The sequence below is a fragment of the Protopterus annectens genome, chromosome 2.part2, assembly GCF_019279795.1.
Source record: "Protopterus annectens isolate FY-2018-M chromosome 2.part2, PAN1.0, whole genome shotgun sequence".
Classification (NCBI taxonomy): domain Eukaryota; kingdom Metazoa; phylum Chordata; order Ceratodontiformes; family Protopteridae; genus Protopterus; species Protopterus annectens.
The window spans coordinates 1,126,034,456-1,126,058,394 of record NC_056730.1 but is presented as its reverse complement, the minus strand read 5'-3'; the positions used below and the strand labels follow the sequence as shown (position 1 = coordinate 1,126,058,394).

The window sequence follows — 23,939 nt, the reverse complement described above, 5'->3', positions numbered from 1 at the left end:
TGACAACACACCCCTTAGAGTTGACCCAGTAGTCAGGGACTTGGCGACATATATAGATAGTAAACTAGCCTTTGACCACCACGTATCTACAGTGGTGAGGAAATCATTCTATGTTGTACAACTTATAAACAAAGGTATGGCATCCAATTCCAAGGAAGTTATTGTTCCAGTGTATTCGACATTCATCAGACCTATCATTGAGTACAATGCCCCCTTTGGTATGTACCTAACCAGGCATATCCAACAACTGGAAAATCCACAGAAGTTCCTCACTAAAATAATACAGGATGTAAATAAAATGTCCTATGCAGACTGCCTTCAAGGCCCTATCCCTGTATTCTGTCTCCTACAGTCTTTTGAAGGGAGATCTATGCCTGGCATATAGTGCATTGTCAGACCCCACTCAGATGGACCTCCTCCATTATCCACAAAACAAACAGCACCAGCATTACCCATTCTAAAGACTTAAACCTTGCCGGTGATATAAACACGACCTGCTGGAGAGATAGGCATGGATCCCAGAGGCTACCCCATGTATGGAACAGGCTCCCCAGCCATGTGAAGCAGAGTTCCTCCCTAACCCAATTCAACTGTAACTTGGACAACTGGATGGAAAATCGGAAATTCATCCCTGGTTTGGAACCTATGTCTCTAATGGACACAGGTAGCCTGTAAATGGTTCATCTCCCAGGTCCATGCTTACAATTATCAAGGGTATTAGAACTTGTCAGAGATTTAGGATGCATGGCTAGGCTTAAAAAGGACCTTGCGGTCATTAGCCTAGTAAACACCTATGAACCTATAATGACCCATGTCATAGACTAGTGTGGGGCCCACTGAGGGAGAGGGACCCTATTAGGCCAAATTGGTCAAACTGGCTTAAGGCTGGCCCTGTCTGTGAGACTGCTTCACTAAAATCAGTATCCATAGTATTGGGTATTTCAGCCTAGTGTCCATACACTATCATTCGAACACAGTCTGTACTGCTATGAAATGTCTACCGCTAAACCATACAGGGTAAAAGACAGTCAAAAAATAATACAGTCTAATGCAGTGGGGCTAGATTAACAAAGAAAAGGAGGAGTTAAACAAATGAGACATAGAAAGAGGTGAGATATAGAACACTGCATCTATCAAACATTCATTAGAAGGCTGCCTATTGTGTAACTTTGCACATCACCAGAAAAAACAAAGGTGAAGATGGACATAGTGTTTAAATATTCTTAAATAAATTCATCAAACATGATGTTTGTAAAATAATCAACACCCAAAAGCCCCTGAAGTGCACTATTCTAGCTGCCACATGAATCTCACATACCAATATTTATCTGCAAAAAGATAGAGGGACTTATGGGGGGGGGGGGGTTCAGAAACACAACATGCTGTGCAACATTTCTCCAAGTCTTTTTGGTTTCTTCTAATACCATGAAAGGAATGGATTCCATTCCTACTTCAAAATATGAATTAAATTCATGAAACTGCTACTGTTTCAATCGTTGAGGATAGCCAGAAGTTGCAGCACCCGCAATGTGCCCAAAATCGACTCCTTCAGCAATTCATACGGAGTTCGGTAACGTATCTATGTACAATTGTAAATTCTTTTTTTATAAGACCTGTTGCTGCTATTACTATTGGAACTGTTTGCATATCTTTCTTCTACATTGCACTTGCTTCTGCCTGCAAATCCTGGTATTTTATGACTGTCTCTCCCTGTATGTAAGGCACTGTAATCAGTGGGTGTAGAAATTTCAATGATCGATGCTACTTTTGTGTTCTTTTCATGAACAACTATATCTAGTTCTCTTACATCTATTTTTTGAAGTATTGGTAATGGGTGATGCCAAGCGATATAAACAATCATTTTCTATAATGCTTTGTGGCTCATGTTTGCAATCTTTTTCAGCCACTTTAATATTATGTTTGCACAAACCCCAGTGAAAACAGTCTGGCCATATTATTATGCCATTCAGTATACAGTCCTCCTGCCATTAGTATAGCACAACCAGCAACAAGATGTGCGACTGTTTCCAATTCTGTTTTACAAAACCTACATTTGTCTGTTTCTCACACATGTTCGATGGACTTTGTAAACCAAAGCATACGTAGACCACTATCTCAGGCTGCCAATATTAATCTTTCATCTTTTGGTTCAAATTCACCTTTCCTTAACCATTCCTGCATTCGATTATGATCAAAAGGAGTTTGTTACAAGAGTTTTCTGTACCTGCAACTATATTTACACATTTTCCACATTTCTTGCCTTCTCATCTGATCCTTCATCTTATATACTTTCTTTTGTTTTTAGCACATTCAGTTGCTCCCTGATTTTTATCTACTACTGGTTTGATTTCCATTCCCGCTTGACACAGATATGCTTCTGCTAAACTAGGGAAGGAAGGTATCTTAGACTTATTCACCTCATGTTTTAAAAAACTTTCACTATGTTTAGGTTTTGTGAGGTCAGCGGATATGTATAGTCCTACGACTGCAGATCTATACATGTAATCAATTTTGAGGAGGTTCATACCTCCTTCAGAACAGGTAATATATAGTCTTGGTACACACCGCTTTTTATAAATCATTTGATTCATAGGTTCATATGTGTTTACTAAGCTAATGACCAAGGGCCTTTTTAAGCCTAGCCATGCATCCCAAATCTCTGACAAGTTCTGATACCCTCGATAAGTGTATGCAGGGGTTTGGGAGATGAAACATTTACAAGCAGGTGCCTGGAAGATGATGAAGCATTTACAGGTTGCCTGTGTTCATTAGAGACATAGGTGCCACACCAAGGATGAATTTCTTGCTCCCCATCCAATTGTCCAAGTTGCACTTGAATTGAGTTAGGGAGGAACTGCTTCACATGGATGGGGAGCCTGTTCCATAGATGGGTTGTCTCTGGGATACCTACCTGTCTTTACAGCAGATCCTATTTATATCACAGGCAATGTTTTAAGTCTTTAGAACAGATAATTTGTTTTCTGGATATACAGGTCATTCAGAGTGGGGTCTGACAATACCCTGCATACCAGGCATAGATCTCCCCTCAAAAGCCTGTAGGAGACAGAATACTGGGATAGGGCCTTGAGGCGGTCTGCCTAGGACATTTTACTTACACCCTGTATTCTTTTTGTGAGGAACCTCTGTGGACACTCCAATTGTTGGATATGCCTGGTTAGGTACATACCAAAGGGGGCATTCTACTCATTGACAGGTCTGATGAATGCTGAATACAGTGGAATTTAGCCAGAAATTAGTTACTGTATTTGGGCCTGGGGTTTTCCAGTTAGAGGAGTTTTTCTTAACTTTGTTTCAATTTCTCTGGCCATTACTTTATCCCATTTCATATCCTGTACATTTGAATTTCTTTCTTTTATTTCTTCTATCCATTCAGCATCTTTGTTATGTTCCAAAGGATCTTCATAGATATTTCTCCAAAAACCCAAGTTAAAATGTTTTGGGTCATCAATAAATTGCTTATTTCATACTTTTTATTTATAATTATCTGTATATCCTCCAAGGTTTTTCTACCTGTGCTGATATTTTTGGTTTAGGGAGATGGTAACCAGCAGGGGTCAATGTTGGGATTCCTCTTTTGCATCATTTAATTTCTCTGATCTTCTGATTGGACACCAAGATATCTGGCTAAATTTGCAGGCAACTGCTAACAGGGACTTGATGCCAGGTCTCCATCTGATACCCTAACCCTTCAGCAAGGACTTAAATGTGTAAATAACTGATGTACTGAAAATGGTCTCAAATTAAATGTAAAAAAAATGCGGTATTATCAAATTCACTGCACACACACACACCCCCTCCCCCCCCCCAAGTATAAAACGTAGACAACCTCACTTCAAAATAAAAATGCTGTTAGAAACCTTGGATCATGGGTTAAGTCCTTCTCTTTTGAGCATCATGTGATAACTGCAGTCAGAAAATACTTGCCAAGGAAATATCATCCACATTTAAAGCCTCGTTGTTTCCTTATATTCAGTACTGATTAGACCACTCACAAGTCTCTCCCCCACTTCTGGGACAGTCTCTCCCCGCAGATTAAAGAATGTGATACGCTATCATCCTTCAAACTAGTCCTAGATGACTGGATAGGCACATAAAAATTCAACCCAAGCTTGACTGGCCAACCATCTTGGACAAAGGGGGGCATAACCTAAGGGTAGGTACTGGCAAGAGGAACTGTCACAAGAGACTTAGCTACCTTTAAATTCTTAGTAATACTATGAGAGCACATATGCTGCATCATTGCAATCTCTACCCCCAGTTAGAGAAGGATCATTCTGCATCCATGCTTTATTCTCCTACATAAATAAAATATCCCTGTAATGGCTATAGTATGATGTCCTTCTCTTTGGTTCTTAGCTTCTAGAACAAATGGGCCAAATGAAGAACAACAAATGTTCTAAAATGGAGCATGGATCTCCCATATGACTTTGCATACATGTGATGCTTTTTTTGTAAATTGAAAGCAACCCCCCACCCCACCAATCCCACTGGTCTAAATGGCTGAAATACATTTTATCATGCTAAGGGTTTTTAGAAGCCACTAAACACATCAATTCAGTTTTTAAGCTATTCCTCAGTGAGTGAGACAAATGCACAAAAATATTTGTCAAGAATCTACTAACACAGATCAGGCACAAGACATCTGCCAAACTGTGAGACATTGGTAAAGGACACAGACACAACTGCACACATGACAGCTGTACCTCAGAAAAGAATAACATTGACAATGCACAGTGATATAGTGAGCCATCATGCATCACTGAAACGAAACAATTTAGTAACACTAACCAGTATTTTCACAAAACTGGCATTTATGCAAATTCACCGATAAGCATCATCTTTTCTTAACGTGCAAATATGTGACATGCCTTAATGCATTGCTGTGTAGTCATCTAATAATTTAGACATTCAACCTCTTCCTCTCGTCTTTCCTTTTCATTTTTGTGTGGCTACTGCATTCTGAATATCTTCTACTACAGCTATTACAAGATGTTGCTTCCAGTTCTGGTAATGCCAAGTTCAATTGATCAGTCTATACACCCAGTACATGCATGCTGCATAAATAAAATTAAAAAAAAAAAAAAAAAACACAAAATGACTTAGGGGGTGTAATGTTCAGCCACGCAACTATGCCTCTTATGCCCATACACAGTGGTAAATGCCTATTTAGGAAATGATATAGTGAGTATAGTTAAAAAGTATAGGCATTCCCCCAGTCTATGTCTAGAATTTGATGTTAATGTCCAGCAAACGCCCAAAGTGCATCTTCACAACACTAATCCATGAACAGCATTTGCTTTCAACACTCCCTCTAGGAATTTATCTGACAGAGTTCCAGACAGATGGAAAAACAGTATTTCCAAGTATCTAATATTCCCTTTCAAAAGTCTGTTTCATGGCTTGTACTGCTTTTTGAGTCAGTATTTTGGCAAGCTGTTTGTTGTAGGCTATTTTTCATCCACCTCGTAGCCCTAAATGCTTCAGTCATCTATCTCTTGCTCTCTCCTTTGGTGAAATGCCAGAGAATGTGCAAGTAATGAAACAGTGGTGTACTCATGAGAGAATGTGACCTCACATGTAAGTGCAAAGATTGTTCTGCCATTTCTCTGTACTTAATAAGAATGATTGCTTCTGCTTCACAAGCAATTCTTTCTAGCTTAATACACACGAAGAGAGACAAAGGCAGCAGCAATCTGATAAGGTGCATTTTGTGTGTTTTGGAGATTCACGTTAGTACGAGCATTACTTCTGTCCTTCCTGACAGGAGAACTGCAGATGAAATCGGAGTAGCAGTTTTTACTTCAAACAGCATTAGAAAATCATCATTTACAAATACACAACAGCAAACAAGCACTGGCATTCTTTCATTACATTTTAGTTTGCCTACATTTAATATATCCTTCACATCTTTGTGAGAGACAACATTCCTTTGTATATTCTGTCTTTAGACAACACGTACAAAGGCTAGATAACAGATATTTCTTGAAACAATTCAATGTAGTTTTGTACCTGTGGAAAGGTAAAGCAAAACACAGGCATGCGCTAAAATTTCTTCAGGAGTAATGTGTCCAGCTCTTGGTTCCGAATTAAACATGGTTTCAGAAAGATAAACATCAAAGTTGTTCTGTGTAAAACACAACAGCCACTAACATGCAAGGAAATAGATACAGAAGTACACCAACACAACCTGTGCTGCACAGAAGGTGAAAAGAAAAACACAGGAATAATCCTGACAAGATGGAGAATATATAATGTGCCAGTCAGATTATCACAGACTGTTGAATGTAGAAATGATCCATTATACACCTCTCAATGCAGGAAGCTAATATCCAGGGCTAGTCCCACCAAGCTGCAGCCATGGAAACATGCAACAAGAATGCTCACATGTTTACCCAAGTCAGAGGAAAAATACTGTAGAAAGAAAATACCATCTGAATGTACTGCAAAAAAGAATATCAAGGGATCACAAAACCCTTCAATAAGCCATACACAGATCATAGTTGTGCATGCAGCAGCAAAGCTCAGCAATGAAATACTGTGGCACTATATACAAAACCAATGTCATAAATGACAACCATCACCACGGAGACAGATGGATAGAAATGGTAAGGCAAAAAGAGGAAGTGATTTGGCTAGGCACCCAAATGACAGCAGTGAGCATACTCAGAAATCTTCCCAGTCTGGCAAGTTCCTCAATCTGCCAAGAGGAGTGAGAGCCAAGCTTAACTGCAAAAGAATCTCATTTCCTGATGCTTGTACCACAAGCTCTTCATTTCAGTCACTACCCAATCCTCATAACAAGTGACTATGGAGACAGATAGTTTGTAAATTCAAGTTTTCATCCAATGATGAAGCTCTCACTTTACTTCTACAGGTCAGCACAATGTATGCAGTATTGCTGCTGATCAATTTCCCTTTGATTTTCTATTAATCACCTCAGCTGTCCAATAATGCCTGCCTCCACCTGTGAAAAGACCCCAAGCTATTACCTCTAGTCACTTCTTCATCTGAAGTAGTTGCTTCCCCCTCACTTACATTGGAAAATTAACTTTTTTCAGGACTGAACCATGACCTTTAATTTTTCAGGACTGAACCATGACCTTTAATTTGGGGATGCTGATTTTCAGTACAGCTTCACAATCATCCATGAAACTCTCCAGTGCACACTGAAGAGAACAACTGCTTCACAGTAATAAAATATAATCATTTACAAACAACAAGTGTGCCACTTACATCCCCCCAAAAAAAGTGTCCAGACCTTGGCTGGACCTGGACATCTTGTCCATGAAAATCATGGAGAGGAGAGAGAAGACAGACAGGACATGTGTTAACTCACCCACAACAACTTCAGCAAGTCTCATTCCTGTAAAATGGTTCAGCTGAAAATCACTTCCAGTAAACCAAAGTTAAAACAGGGAACCCCACACACTCTCATAACATATAATATATACATACTCTTGCCAGTCACACAACATTGAGGAAACAAATTTCAGTGGAACCATTTTACAGGAATGAGTCTCACCGAAGTTGCAGGCATCCAGCTGTCAGGTTACCAATAAGATATATGCTTGACTTGATACCAAGAATGCAGTTGCATACCTCACTCCCCAAATACGGGGACCAACCAGCATGCGGCGGTGGCCCTGAGAACCCATAGTCTTACAGCACGTCCCACAAGACCTTCCTGGACACAGTCATATTCTTCTCTCAGTGTCATAAAACACATGTAGACAGTATCAGAAACAACCAGATATCCCTCAAATGTCTGTGCAAAACATACAGAGCTAATCCACTGTTCCATGGTGAGGATGGAATCCACATTGCTCTTCCTGAATCAGAGGTTATACTACTGAGCGAAGCCTCCTTTCCAGAATCCTACCACATACTTTCCTGGGAGGGCTGGAAAACTGGATGCTTCTATAACTGGAACATTCATCTTCCTCTCCTGTCTGAAAATGAGAACCACTACCCCAATTTGCTAGTCTATAAATGTCTCCACAAAACACTGAAAAGGTGCATTAACCACAGCACTCCCCAAAATTTCCAGTTACTGCAGCATTTCCTGCCAGATGTCATTTGTCCATACAGTCTTACCATAACAGAGCTGTTTAATAACTCCAATGACCTTCTCTATTGGAACAAATCAAAATCTACCATCTGCTTCCATCACTGCCTCCTCAGAAATGGGAAATTCCACCAGATTTATCCACCGCCCAAAAAGCTATCCGAGGTGAAGGCCGTTTGTCCTGAAGTGAGGGTCCAATCAATATAGGTCTTCTGAGTTTCACATATCTGGTGATGAAACACACCTACAGCTAAAACCCTTGACAGTCAGAAGATAGATATCAACCCTCCCAAAGCACTACAGTCCATTCTTTAAATACATAATAAGATGATGAACAACAGAGCAGCAAGGGTGGTGACACACTGCTACATTCTGTGAAATCCTCCTTCAACAGGAAAAGAAATGGGAGTATTAAGGGGTTTGCACTGCACAAGGTTTGGCTCATATCCAACAGCGGATGGGTCTTGGATGTAAAAATGTTGCCTGGGTGCTGTAACTTTTCACTGTGGACCTGGCATAAAACCATCATGATTTATTACAGACCTCCAAGCAGCTACCACAACAGTCACACAGAACCCAATTTAAATGATGAGCACCAGGCATGAAGGATCATCTTCTGTAGTCCTCCTCTTATTTTAAATGTACACATTCTAAACTTTGCACATTAGCAGTTTCTGAACAGGTTCTCCTGACACCTTCTACTAATGCTAAGCCCCACTTTCAGGGTGCTGAATCCTACTTCCATGCCATTGGCCACACCTGCATGCTACATTGCATGAGTGGCATACAATGTTCACTGCTGTTCTGTCTTTCACACAGCGTTGTGATTCCTTACTGTTACAGTAGGTCCTCATACTTGGTGCAGTGCATTGTGCTGGTTCTGACTCTTGCTCTCAGTCTCTGCAGACTTGCACTTTACTGCAAGGAAATGGTCAAGTGGCCCACATTCCAGTATTCAAGTGTAAGCCAGCTACTGCTCCTACATGGCTCCGATGTGACGCATAAGCAGAAATGTGGTTTACAAGCTTACATCAGCATTTTTTTCTGTTTATGTCAGCTGTGCCTGCCCATCATACTGTAAAGGCACTGCAAATGTTGACAGACCACCAAAACCAGTGAGCAGAATCTAGAACGACATTCACTGGATAAGTCATAGACCTCATCTACATAGCGAGTGCTTCTCTAGACTATTCTCCATGTTACTAGAAGTACTTTTGTGCTTGCCACATCAGTAACTTTATGACCAGCTAGATTAATTCTTGAAGAATACATGCATATGATGTAGCACCATCTCTGAAAGGCTTTCCTACAGTGTCTCTCTGTGTCCCAAGGTTGACAATGTATAGCTGCTCTGCTATAACCTATAATGCTGCCCCACCCTCACCCCATGCACTTGTTACTTATATTCAGTTTTTTGGGAGCATTCATTCAAAAGATGTGGTTACTCAGCACACGCAACTTATTGTATACTCCTCTACTCTTACCAAATCAAGAAGATCGCCATTATGGAATTAAGTAAATGTGTTGCATGATATCAGAATACAGCAGTTCTCCAAAGCTTTGAAGCAAACATTTTTGCACAATAATTCTTTGCTTATTATCTTAACACAGAAGTTCCAAGACTGAAATTAATAATTTGGGAATATAACAGGACTACTGAATTAAAGAAGTCCTCAAGCAGGCTTAGAGTTAGAGATAATAGGCAGGGGAGGTAATGGAAATCGTGAAGCCCATAGCCCTTCAAGACACAATGCCATTTTGCTGCATCTGGTAGTCAATGTACAGAATAAATAAATAAAATAAATATGAAAATAACCTTCTGTGGTGATCCCAGGTAAACTATAAGACTGTAAGTCTCTGTAGCTAAGAAAACTGCCTACTGGAAAACATAGAAGTGACTTTATTTATTTATGCAGGTTGACCAGGTTAGCCCCACTATACTGCTACATCTTTTTCAGGGGAGACCCAAGGTGATACTCATACAAACTAGCGGAAATCTGACCAGGACACGAGGAAACTCCCCTACTCTTTTCAATAAATGCAGTGGAATCTTTCACATCTACCTGAGCTACCACCAACTCAGGCAGATGGGGCCACAATTTAATATCTCAACCAAAGGAGAGCACACAGTGGAATGCAGGGCCTCCCGTCATAAGCTGCACTGCAGTGTCAGTATTTGATAAATTAATGCAAGCACTTGGTGTGGGAATAAAACCCACTGTCTTCTGATCAGTATCAAAGACAAGGGTACTACATGAACCACTGACACAGATTATACCTGTTAATCCAATGGCACTGGACACACTTATTAGGAATTAAAGTAATGTATACTAGTAAGCAGAGAAGACAGTCTGTTATATTCTAGGCCAACAGTGATAATACATCTGTAATCCAGACTTAAAGTGACAATTATATACAGTTTAGAACCCAGTTAAATGAACAAAAGACACAAGTGAATACCAGGATGGAACAAATCTCACTGGCTTTAAAACCATATTTTTTAAAAGTACACAAATATCCTTACACCACAGAAGCCAAGCTGCCTAGGAAATAATAATCCTGTATAAATCCTACCTCAGCATTAAAATGAAGTTTATACATCTGTTTTTAGTTTACACAGCACCAATTCAGCAGCAGGCTTTTATGAAGCCTTACACAGAAAAATCCATGGTGGCTCACAAGCTATTCATCTTACATTTCTATATGGCTGTTGTATTTCCTTCTTTTGCACTGCTGAAATATTTACACAAAATAGTTTCATTGCCTGCTGGCTTATCCACATGTTGACAAAACTCTACTGCAATACAAAAAGTACTGTGGTGCCAGAAACACAAGTCCATTGCTTCACACATTAAGAGCACTACTGGAAATACAGGACAGCATTCTGACATTAGAAAATAAATGTGAAAGACATGACTGCACAGAGTTAAGGCTGTGACCTGTAGTTCCTTTGGTAGAAGGTTTTATTCTCTCAGTCAATCCTAATTTTCTCTATAGCATGACCTTTATCAAGTCACTTAACCAGACAGTGCTTGGACCACCTAGGAAATTGGGCTAGGCTCAAGTCTCCTATGAAGAGGGCTAAATCTCTTCTCTCATACTGGAGGAGTGGTTTCAGCCCAGAAATTAGTAGTTTATTGGCCATTTTGGGCTAATTTCTCTCTTTCATTTCCCTGCTATAAAACCCACATTTGCAAGGTTTTTGTGCTAGTATACAGCTCAGCAAGCTCCTGCCAGGTGCCCTGCAGAATTCTACAGCAGCAGAGAGACAAGAGAGAGACTTTGGAGTGATTGAGTATCATTTTTCTGCATTTTCTTGCTGCCTTTAGCTATTTCCGCCTAAAACGCCGATTTTCTAGAGTTTCTGTGATTTAAAAAGCTTGTTTCAGCTACATATTGTACTTATTTTACTGCCTGCACTTTAACAAAGTCGTTTTTGTGTTTAAATTACCTGTTTAACTATTGTAGGCTACACACTCGTGTGATAGCCATTTCTGTGCATTTAAAAAGTGTTTTTTTTTATTGTATCTGCTTTATTTTCTGAAAAAAAATAAATAAATACTTGTTTACCCACCTTTCTAAGCTAGTTTAGTCCAGTTTTCAGGTTAGTGCTAAATTCAGGGCTGTGTTACAAGTTTCTGTGTTTGTCCATACCTTACTTATATAGAAGGAAGTTTCTCTGTTCACTGTGAGAGAGGGAGCTTTGAGCAGCCTATCTGTCCCTGGAGGAGTGGTTTCAGCCCAGTAATTAGTAGTTTATCGGCCATTTTGGGCTAATTTCTATCTCTTTCATTTTCCTGCTATAAAACCTGTATTTGCGCTGTTTTGCACGCCGGGCAGTGCTGGTTAGCTAAGGTATAACTATTCCTGGCTCCACAAAGTCTACTCAATTTTTCACTTGGAACTAGACAAACTTTCAACTTAAGCACTCAAATCATTCACTTCTCATCCCTGCACTTGCCCAAAACACATAGCAAGCACTAATAAACCTTAGCACTAGACCCCCCTATAATGTAGAGAAGGACAAGGCTCTCTATTCGGCCTTAACAGCCAATCAGTAAAACAGTTCACTGTACCTATCCAGGCATGTCCAAAGGGCAGTTTCAGGTGTACTCTCCAGTCCAACTAGTGAATCTGGGCATTTTGAGGCAATGTTACATTTGCCTCATGTACACAGACAAGCCTCTCCTCCTTCCACCAAACACTAATACATGCGAGAGATGCAGTTATACTGCCAAACTGGAGGCTAAGCTCTCTCAACCCAAGACTGGACCAGGCAGTCAAGAGGAGAAGGGAATTACTTGCATCACACCACCAGTCTCACATCGACCTATGAAACCAGCACTGGCAAAAAACACACATAAATACACAAAAACATACGCGGAGGCTCTAAATAAAAATCTGCAAAAGCAACAGAGACCTCCAAAGCAGACATCCAAGTAACCTCCACCCCCCAACACAAACCATGAAACACATACTTCACAAAACCAGTGTGCCACACAATCACAGCCCTTAAGGCAAAATAACATACCAAACACACTAGTAATAGGAGACTCTATAGTCAGGCACACTGAATCCCACTCACTAGGCTGAACAAGGAGAAGGTTACGGTTAGTTGCTTGTCAGGTACCAGGATCCACCACATAACACAAGCACTCAGGTCACTCCAGAACAAGTACAAATATGACTCTGTCATTGTCCATGTTGGTGTGAATGACCTGAGCCGTACCTCCCGTGGACTACATGAAAAGAGACATGGAGGAGCTTTCTGATCACATAGCCCAGGCTGGTATTACCCTGACCCTTAGTAGCATCCTGCCCTCACCAAGAATGATACCACGGTATAGAGAAAAAATTATAAATTTCAACAATTGGCTAAGCTTCTGGTGTCATTCAAAGGGGGTCCAGTGTCTGTCAGTCTGGGATGACATGCTCGACAAACCACTCTGCTTTGCTAGAGACTGCTTGCACCGGTCACCCTTAGGCTTTCGAATTCTGGCCAAGGCTCTTGCCACCCCCATAGTGCCTTTTTTAGGCAAGGCTCAAAAGACAAACCCACCACTGTAAATAGCACAAGTAACAAAAAACTGAGGGTAATGCTGCTCAATGCCAGAAGTCTAAACCTCAAAATGCACGCACTCGAGGCACTCCTCAGTATGGAGAAAATTGATATATGTGCAGTAACAGAAACCTGGTTTAGGGCTCCAGAGAGCAACCCAGCCACTACCAGGCTACAACTCATACCATACATTTCGGCCACAAAACCCAGACCGAAATACAAAAGGCGGGGGAGTATCCATATTCATCAAGGATACCCACACCTCCAGGTTAGTGGCACAGCACGATGCTTCAGAGATCATCCACATGCAACTAACAATGGGCAAAACTGCTATTCAAATAATAGCTTGCTACAGATCACCCACCATGTCCCAGGACCCCCACTCCACATTCCTGGAAACACTGGGAAACATAAAGGTCCTACCAAACACCCTGATATTGGGCGATTTCAATTATCCAAACATTAATTGGGAGAACAACTCAAGTACAAACTCACTGGCCCAACATTTCCTAGAATTTATAAACTCAAATGCCCTGGATCAACTGGTTAACACCCCCACCAGAGGTGACAACATACTGGACCTGGTCATCACCAACATGGGCGACCAGTGTTCCACACTGGAGGTCAACCCCTCGCTGGTTAGATCTGACCATAAACTAATCATTCTGGATATCCACATTCCGCCACCACCCCCGGTCAAAGAAACCACCATGAAAAACTTTTCAAAAGCAAACTTCACGTTACTTAAGACCAAGGTGGAAAGTTTCAAATCCCCCATGCTAAAGAATAACGCTGTCCAACCTGTAAAATCCTTTACTAATGCACTCTACGGGCACCTACAAGAATGCATGGATCATGCTATCCCAAACAAAAACCAAGACTCACTCCTCCAAGAAAAGGAAATCAGTCTGGTGGACCCCTGCCATAAACAAGCTATACAATAGAAGAAGGAAACTAGTACAGAAAAGAATAAAATCCCAAGAAGGGAAGACATCCCTGATCAGTATCAGCAAGAAACTACGTTCCCTCATAAAATCATCCAAGGTTAGCTACGAATGAAAAATTGCCATGGACTCCAAAGATAACCACAAGGCATTCTTTAGCTATGTCAAGAATCTAAGTGGTAATTCTCAGATCTGCTCGGAGTTAGTGCAGAATGGCACAAAATACACTGAACCGACCGATATAGCCAACATCCTGGCAGACAGGTTCAGTGCAAACTTCACCCCCAAAAGGGCCCATAACTATACCAGGAGAATGTAGTGCCCCTGAAATCATGGACACTCGGGTTAAAACAGCCCTCTCCAAAGCCAAAAACACAGCATCAATGGGACCGGACGGTGTTCCAGGCTGCGTCTTACACGAGCTCAAAGATGAACTAACCCCTCACCTAAACACACTGTTTAAACTCAGCCTCTCCACAGGCTATGTGCCCACAGAGTGACGCACAGCAACAGTTATTCCGCTCCACAAAGGTGGAGCCGCAACGGACCCTGGGAACTATCGCCCTATAAGCCCGACTAGCTGGGTCTGCAAAGCTATGGAGCGCATCATCATGGATCCCATTAACAGGGACATTGGAAACCTCCAAACACTGGACCCAACCCAGTTCGGCTTTGTTAAGGGCAGATCATGCCTCCTAAACCTGGTGGACTTCTTTGAGACAGTTACCAAGGCTATAGACAAGGGAAAGGTGGTCCACACAGCCTACCTAGACCTTGCAAAGGCCTTCAACACCATTCCCCACTCAGGTATTATAGACAAGTTCACCAGCCTGAACATAAACCTCTACATCACGAGATGGGCTGCCAACTGGCTCACGGACAGAACTCACATGGTAAGAGTTGCAGGAGCTAGGTCTGATTCTAAACCGGTTACAAGTGGCGTTCCCCAGGCCTCAGTCCTAGGACCCCTCCTATTCGGCTTATACTTCTCAGAGGTACAGGCAAGCAAAGGAGGACTATGGCTCACCAAGTTCGGAGACGACTGCAAACTAAGGGCAATAATTAACTCTCCGGCTGACACAGACATCCTCCAAAAGGGTCTCATTGAGACAGATACCTGGTGTCAAAACCATGGTCTCAAGCTAAATGCCAAAGTGCATAGTCATCCCCTTTGGAAAAAACAAAGTACACACAAACTACCACATAGGTGGTAGCCCCCTAAATACGGAAGACGTAATAAGGGATCTGGGGACCCAAGTAGATAGTAACCGCTCCTTTGATAATCACATTGCCAAAGTGGTTAGAAAATCCTTCTATGTGGCACACCTAATCACAAAAGGGTTTGCATCCAGATCGAAAGAGGTCATTGGGCTCCTCTACGCATCACTCATCAGACCCATCATAGAGACCAATGCCTCATTTGGGATGTACCTTACAAGACACCTGCAACAACTGGAAAGACCACAGAAGTTCCTCACCAAGAGGATCACTGGCCTCAAGCAGATGCCCTATGCAGCTCAACTAAAGAAACTCCAGCTGTACTCAGTTGCATATCGCCTACACAGAGTTGACCTCTGCCTGACATACAAGGTCGTGTCCAACCCAGAATTGATGGACATGCTCCACCTAAAGAAAACCATATCCCCTCGAGCCACAAGCTTCAGGGATCTAAACCTCACCACAACCATAAATAGGACATGCTGGAGGGATAGATTCCTATCCCAGAGACTTCCCATGCTCTGGAACAAGATTCCAATCTACATTAGGCAGAGCTCCTCGCTAACCCTCTTCAAGAGAAACCTTGACGAGTGGATGGGAAACAGAAAGTTTACCCCAGGGATTGCTTCAATTGCTTTACCCCAGGGATTGCTTCAATTGCTCTGCTGGACAGAAGCACAGGGAACTAATCTAAGGGGGTGGCGAAAGCCAACACATTCCAGCTAGGTTTATAAATGCCTTCGGGCAGATAGCCTAGTACCTACCTGTGAACCTAAGTAGGCATGGTAATTCCTTCTGAATTACATTACTGTATAAACTGCATGCTTTCTTGGCCATATGAACCCAGGATGCTCTACTGGTATATTACGGAATATAAAACCATGAGATAGTTCACAATTTCAGGTTTAGCAAAATCTTCAGATTCTAAAGTTGCAAAAAAATCCATCTGTAATATATCCCTGATGTCTGAATGTGCCTCTGCATCACTGCTGGGTTATGTTGCTCTACACCATGTGAAATAATTTCAGAATTTAATGGTCAGGTTAGGGTCTATACATTTCCTGTGTATTGCAATGTATTTATAGTTTATAATTGTTTCTGATTATGCAACTTGACATGAAATATATTCTAGAAAGGGTTGTAAGACAAACAATTATTTGTCCACAAAGCCCCACAGACAGCTTTCATACTGCATGACTTTAACAGTTACAGTAGGCATGCAACAATGCCAAAGTTATTTTTGACCTAGATTGGTAGGCATGTTATGAGGCAGTACATTAATTATGCTAGCTCATCATATTACCGCATGACGGTGGAGATAATAACAGTAAGCAAACCATGGAATGTCTTACTTCTGCTTCCAGACTAAATTATGTTTGGGAATGTAATGACTGTTTCTGACCACACCGCTTTAAATATTCTCTACTAGTAAAGAAACAGGATACACCTCACCATCTCACTGACTCATCTACCTTCTCATATACTCACAAATGAGGATTTTCCTGGAAAACCTTCTAGGAAAAAATCTGAATAGTGGGCAGTTCATTGAACAGCGCTTCGTACTTTTAAAGGGTTATTTTTTCTTAACTAAATTACAGCCTTCCATATGTGCAGTCATTAACACTATCACAGAGTAATGCAGCATGCAAGGAAAGCCATCCAAGATTTTGTGAATGTTTTCTAGTTAACAAGCTGCAAAAATCTGCTAACCATTTACCCGGCCAAATTGCTGTCATTCAACTGCATTAACTACTTCTAAACACAGCTGTAGGTAAGGAGACCTGTCAATTTCCTAGGCAACTATTTACAAATGAAACTGCTACCCAGATGAAAACATTTTCCAGAGAGGATCAACTAAGAAGGGTAGACACAATCATGTTAACATGTTACAGAAAATACCTGGACTACTTATTGACTTTTTAACCATTTCGAATGAAGACTATAATTGTATATACGTATGTATGTATGTGCAAAAAAAAAAAAAAGCCTTAACTCTCAGAAGACAGTCTATAGATGCAACACATTCAACATACATCTCTGTACAAACAGTTGGTAAAAGTGTTTCTAATACTTGCAATTTGTTTCGCAAACCTTATGAAAATGATGCCTCATTCATAATAAACATTTATTTTCTTTGTAGTACATGGCATTTTGTGTAATGTTTTAATACAAATATAGGATACACCAACAGTCCCGTGGTACTGCATCTGCAGTGCACTTCTAAAAGAGGGGATTACTGTTGTACAATAGTTCAAAAATGGTATTCCCGCGTTTTGATTTTTATCTTGTTCAGCAAATAATTTAATTATTATAAACACAGAGATTACAGACATAATTTTCCTTATTTTAAATATACAGAAATAATAATAAGCTGTTGGTACAGTTGCGCCGTTGTGAACCGCACAAGTGTGTTGTCCCAATATGAGAAACAAAAACATTTTGGCAGGTGCCATGAGAACTTTTAGGGCTTACCTTCATTTGCAACACATGTAAACGTTACGTACAGTTGTAATACTAATAAGACCTTCACGATGGGACTCATATTACGTTACGGTAATTGCTTAACGGCTGTCCAAAACCTGTGATCCAGAGTCTTCTAGCACTGTCCCCAATGGCAAAGGTGAGAGTTTAAAATCTGAAATACACGTATGTATGTGTAAAAAAAAGCCTAACTCTCAGAAGTGCAACACATCCCGTCCAAATGAAGGCGAAAAAGTGTGGTTAGTAAATTGTCATGATAGACAAGCGGAAAAGGAGAATACCGGAGAACAATGCCCAATTAGTTGTAACTTGTACCCCTCGAAGCACATCAAGTGAAGTTCAATACTTGGGAAAATGTAAGCCTTTCTCAAATAACCGCATGCTGAGAAGGTGTGACCAAAGGAAAGAGTTCAACCTTATTGGTTGTGTTGCTTGTGAAGACAAAACATTAGCAGTGAAGAGACATAGATCCTAAATGAAAGATACGGATTACACTATACTACAAACCGCGTAGTTCTTTAAAGATTGACATTTTTAAAAGTTTGGTGGGAGGAGTTACAATTATTGTGATTGTGTGAAGTAGCGTGAAAAATAATTTCACTTAGTAGTCATGCCTGCAGCATGCATGGATGAAATGCACACTTGTATTTTCCAGCCGACTAGTGTAAGCTTATTAAGGAATTGCTTGATAGAAGACAAAAAAAGCTGTTTCTAACACATGGCAGAGTCGCTTAACATGCACTCAGTAAGCAAGAGACATTTTGTCTGTTCGCTGCTAGAAGTTGAAGGAGATGATGTCAGTTTCCGTCCTCCTAGCATCTCAATCACAACCACCTTTGCCAAGGCGACCCTTTTAATGTTTTCCCACTCAGGGACGGCTTTATACTGGATGCGTAATTCTCAACGTCCCCGATTTTGGCTGAAAATTTATCTCTGGCTGAATTAATCCCCCAAAACTGTTAACATTTGAAGAAAAACCCGGTGAATTACACTGAATAAATAATGACAATATTTAGAGAGAGAGCGAGACTTTTTTTTTATTTCAGAAGATGTATATTATTAATTCACATTCTCTTATTCTGGCAATGTCTGAGGTTAACAGCTGGTGGGCGGGAGTCTGTGCAATCCCCAAGAGGATCTGAGAATCAAAATGTTCTGTGATGTGTTATATGCCTTATTTTAAAAAGATAATTACTGTTTAACTTTTTAACTTCTAGCCAGAAAAATTATGCACAAAGTTGTAGCTATGTCAAGGCAGTACTCCAGATACATCTGCAGCCAAGTTCCCCAAGCTGAAGATGAAAATAAAAGTTGTCAAATTTATTGTGCCCCTAACAGTTTGTGGTCAGAGCAACTGCCCCCTTCTCCCCACCCTAGTTGCTAGGTATGGTTTAGGGTTGCCACCTTTTCAAATGGCCAAAGTGGGACATTTTCGGGACAAACATCAGATTTTGCAGGCTGACCCATACCCATGGTCAGTACAAAGGATATAACTTAACTTTTTTGCCTAAATAATAGCTTATTCTTGTAGCATTTTAGTTGCTTATTCTGTTTCTTATAACATTTAGGTATTTCAGATACAGAATAACTGTTTTATGCAACTATTACATACAATATAGGACATAATTATGTCCTACAATCTCAGGACATTTGCCATTTTTAATATTTTTTGTCAGGACACAACTGCCCAAAGAGGAACTGTCCCTCGCAAAGTGGGACAGGTGGTAACCCTAGGTATAGTTGTAGTTATGTATGTGCCCCCACCAATAATGCGTATCCACAGAAAAAATGTGTGAAATTATTTTTCACACATGCCCACACATATTGGCACTGCTTTCACATACACACACTCTCTCTGTCTAGAATGGCAGAAATAGTCAAGTCTTGTGTACAATGCTGTATTTGTAACAGAAAGTAAAATAAATTATGGTCAATGTGTTACTTAAGTATACTGCACCCCCCCCCCCCCCCCCCCACACACACACACACACACACACATGCACAGCCATCCATAAGCCAAGTAGAAATAGTTTTATGGTGATTTTTGTAAATGGCTTATATTATGTGGCATTGCTTCTGCCAAGCTAAGTCAGTGACTGTTTAACTATGGTCAAACAACAGAAGGGTTGAGTCACTTGTATCCACAGATGGTCTCAATCCCCATCAGTTACATTCAGTTTGACTGTGTATACCCAGTGCTGACCTTAAATAAACTGGCACTCTAGGGAAAAAGGCTCCATGTCACCACCCCCCCCCCCTCCATGGCTGACCAACCCATCCTGGTTTATTCATCCAACATACACTCTGATAACTGTGAAGGAAACTACTGTATTAAGCCACAAAGGTTCTAGACGCTCTGAAGTGCATTTTACATTTTAAATTACCTTTCTCATTCATCAACTTCTTGAACAAAAACTATTATCAAAGTAATAAATTTTGTCTTGCTCTGTAACTGTATTTTGTTCTTGCATCCTTTCAGCACATCCTAAGTAACCACAAGTACAGTATAATAACTATAAATAACTGTATTGAGTTAAGGGATTCAGAGCCACTAGGTCCCCAGAAGCCATGGGGGTTCTAGATGCTTTGAGGAGCATTTTAGAATTTTCTAAACAACCTTTTTCATCCAGTGATTGCCTGAACAGAAAACATGACCATGGAAGAAATTTAGTCTTACTCTTCAGCTTTGCTTTTTCCTGCTTCCGTCCTAACTAACTAAGACTACAATGTAATAACTAAAGTAAGCTGGGGTATGGGGGCTGCTATGCACCCAAATGTCATGGATTTATAGATTTTCTGAGGTGCATGAGTATGGAAAAGAAATGCAGTCCTACATTTTTATTTCCTGAAAGAAATAAGTTGCATACAAGTTTTAATGCTCAAAACTGACAAAACACCAGTTCGCAATAAAGCAAGAAGACAAATGCTTGTGAGGATACATACATACACACATACATATATATATATATATATATATATATATATATATATATATATATATATATATGTGTGTGTGTGTGTATATATATATATATATATATATATATATATATATATATATATATATATATATATATATATATATATATATATATATATATATACATATATGTATATATATATATCATACATAGAAATAGTACTTGCCCCATAACCCCCTTAACACGTCAAAATAGGCTGTCACTTTCTGTGTATCCCACGAGGTTAAATCAAGGTTAAAAATTAAGGCAGAAATGCCCAGTCATATTTCAAGCTGCTGATGTCAAATTTACAAACAGCATGCCTCCACACCCCAAAAGACAGTCACCTCCATTTTACTCTTCCAATGTCAGACTTAGACAAAACTGAATAGAACATATTTGCTGTCAACATATATAAACAGCATGCTTACCTTACCTAAAAATAGCCACCTGTGTATGCAGCAGATGCTTGATTTTGAAGAAAATGAAAATAATAACAAAAGATTATAATAATGTTCCAACTTGCTACTTCTAGGGACAGTACAGTGCTCCAATACAAACTACAGTGACTCTCCATGCATCCCTTTGAAGTTTGTGAAGAAAATTAAAGAAAATGACCACACTATCTTCAGCTTAGCACAAGATATAGTAACTTCTGAGGTTTGAGTGGAATGTCAAAGAAGTATTGGCATCTCCCCAAGCACTAGGAAAACAAAGTCAGCACTCCTGGAGCCACATACTTCAGCAACTCAAGTAAATCCTTGTAGTAAATGGCCAAAAAAACACTTTGGGAGCGTTAAAAACACTTTTTATTAAACCAAAAATAACAAAGAGATAAGCGCTTTCGTCAAGAACCTTCTCAACTTCATCAGATAAGAGCAAATCCAGAAAAACACTCAAGTACATTCTGAAAGACCATTAATTAAGTATAACGCTTATCTCTTTGTTATTTTGTTATTTATGTTATTTTTGTTTAATAAAAAGTGTTTTACTGCTCCCAAAGTGTTTTGTGGTCATTAACTACAAGGATTTACTTGTGCTGCTGAAGTGTGTTGTTCCAGGAGTGCTGACTTTGTTTTCCTACAGTTTGTGGACTTTTGTGCTTTTTTGATCTCCCCAAGTCCCCCACACAAGTACTGGGATCTTCTCTGTGCACCTACAAGTAGAGCTAGTTTTAGACTAGGTGGTATTCAAGGCAGAGGTGATTACAAAGCCCATGTCAAAATCCACTTATACAGCCTTGGTGCTTGGGGGCCACCAGACCCCAGAAGTTATGAAAGTCTGGGTATTCTATGATGCATTTATCCCCCATCCTCTTTTTTCTCTGGGAGAGATGACTGTTAAACTGAGCATGTGACAACAGGGTCAGTTACTTTCATCCAGACAACCCCCACCATGCAGTTGTAACCACTTCTAAGTACAATTCAGAGGATGCCAATGTGATGCAGTTCTCCATTATTCCAAACAAACAATTGTCACACATTAAAATAATGCAGGTTGTTTCAGATTATCACATTAGTCCTGCAAAGCCAAAATAAACAAATATATAGTCATTTTCCTCCACAGAAATCAGCCACAGCAATTATGCTGTCTGCATATACCAGATGTCCAGTTAAGTAGTGCATCTTACTTCTCACAGATGTAAATGTTTAAACTGAGCAAAAGACAAGATCAATTACTTCCATCCAGCCAACCCAAACCCCACCCAGCAGTTATAGCCACAATGTGTGATGGCTATGGAGAATTGTTTTATCTCCACCAGAAACCTCACAAACAAGATGCCACATCTAAAAGTAATCCAGTAAAATTAATCCACACAAATTACCAAAACCATAGAAATGTTATCAAAAATATCTGGTTGATCACTGCCAGTTTTACTGCAAAAACAGAATTAACACTTTTCTCACCATGCTGTTCTGTCTCAGATATCAACTGTCTTCCAAGGCTCCACACAAATCTAGAACATAAGTATCTGGTTAATCACTACCATCATTACTCACCTCATCTGCTGATGCACCAATCCTCAATCTCTTCCCAGATATCCATTTTCCAAAATAACAGTAACAGAATTAAAAAGAATACTCCCTTCAGGTGCCTTCACACTTAATTGCCTACATTTGAACATTCTGAGGTCATGTCTCTATGCCTGTGACTTCATACCATTTAAAGTCATATCACATTAACTGGAGCACTGCTATCCTACAGTACCCACTATGTTGTGAGCACATTTTATTTTAGTACAGGCACTTTATTTATTTATTTTTTCAAGCAAAGGAATATGGCTGTAGGATTAAATAAAAAAACAAACAGGGAATCAACATCCCTACAAAACTACAACTTTGCCCCCCTAGGCAGTTGTTTAGTTTGCATATCAATAAGGCCGGCCTTTGTAGGGTCTATATTAGAAGACCGAAGACGCATTCTTTTAAATGCGTCTTGGTCGAACTTAAAAGGCTGAAAACGCAAAATATCGAAGCGGCTGTTAAGCAAATTCTTTCCCTGGGAAAGAATTTGCTTGGCCGCTTCAGTACTTTGCCATTTTCGGCACTGTAGTGCAGTCTCGGAGTTGGTATATTTAAGTAGGGGGTGTGGGGGGTGCAGCCCCCCACTTAATGTAATGTTTGAAATTGTTTTTTTTTTTTTTTTTTTGTTGGAACAGCGATTTTTTTTCCCTTGGAAAAAAATCGCTGTTCTGACACTTCGACATTGTAAGCTTTTGCTTACATAGGGTCAATTAATCACCGCTTATTTAAGAGTTCGGTGATCTAATATAGACCCCCTTTGTAGACCTCAGATGTCCGCATATGATTTAAAAATGACCAGAGTAAAGTATTCCAACTTGCTTTATACAATGCACAATAATCCTGCAATGCAAAATTACTGTCTGTGTAACTTGACCAAATAACAGCAGATCAATCATTTTCATCCACAGTCGTCCCCCATATATCCACTTTGTGGACTGTGTTCACGTCAGATCTCTAACTGTGATATAAATAATGGCCAGAGTAATTTATTCTGACACTAGTACTGCAAAGCTAGACTAACGACTGTTTAAAGGAAAACTCTACCTTAGAACTAAAAAAAATATGTACTGCAGCCCACATTTAGTATTATACATGCTACATACATACATTTTACACATGCACACACACACACACACACACACACACACACACACACACACACACACA

The 23,939-nt window shown here is 40.1% G+C and overlaps 1 protein-coding gene across 1 annotated transcript in view; it reads right to left on the bottom strand.

Moving 5' to 3' along the window:
• Positions 1-18,261, bottom strand: part of MAMDC2 (MAM domain containing 2) — a 1,373,080-nt gene extending 1,354,819 nt beyond the window's left edge. The window contains exon 1 of the mRNA XM_044064367.1: positions 17,780-18,261. Within this exon, the coding sequence (XP_043920302.1) occupies positions 17,780-17,849 (70 nt within the window). The 5' untranslated portion in view covers positions 17,850-18,261. The remainder of the gene's footprint in view (positions 1-17,779) is intronic.
• Positions 18,262-23,939: the final 5,678 nt, after the last annotated feature.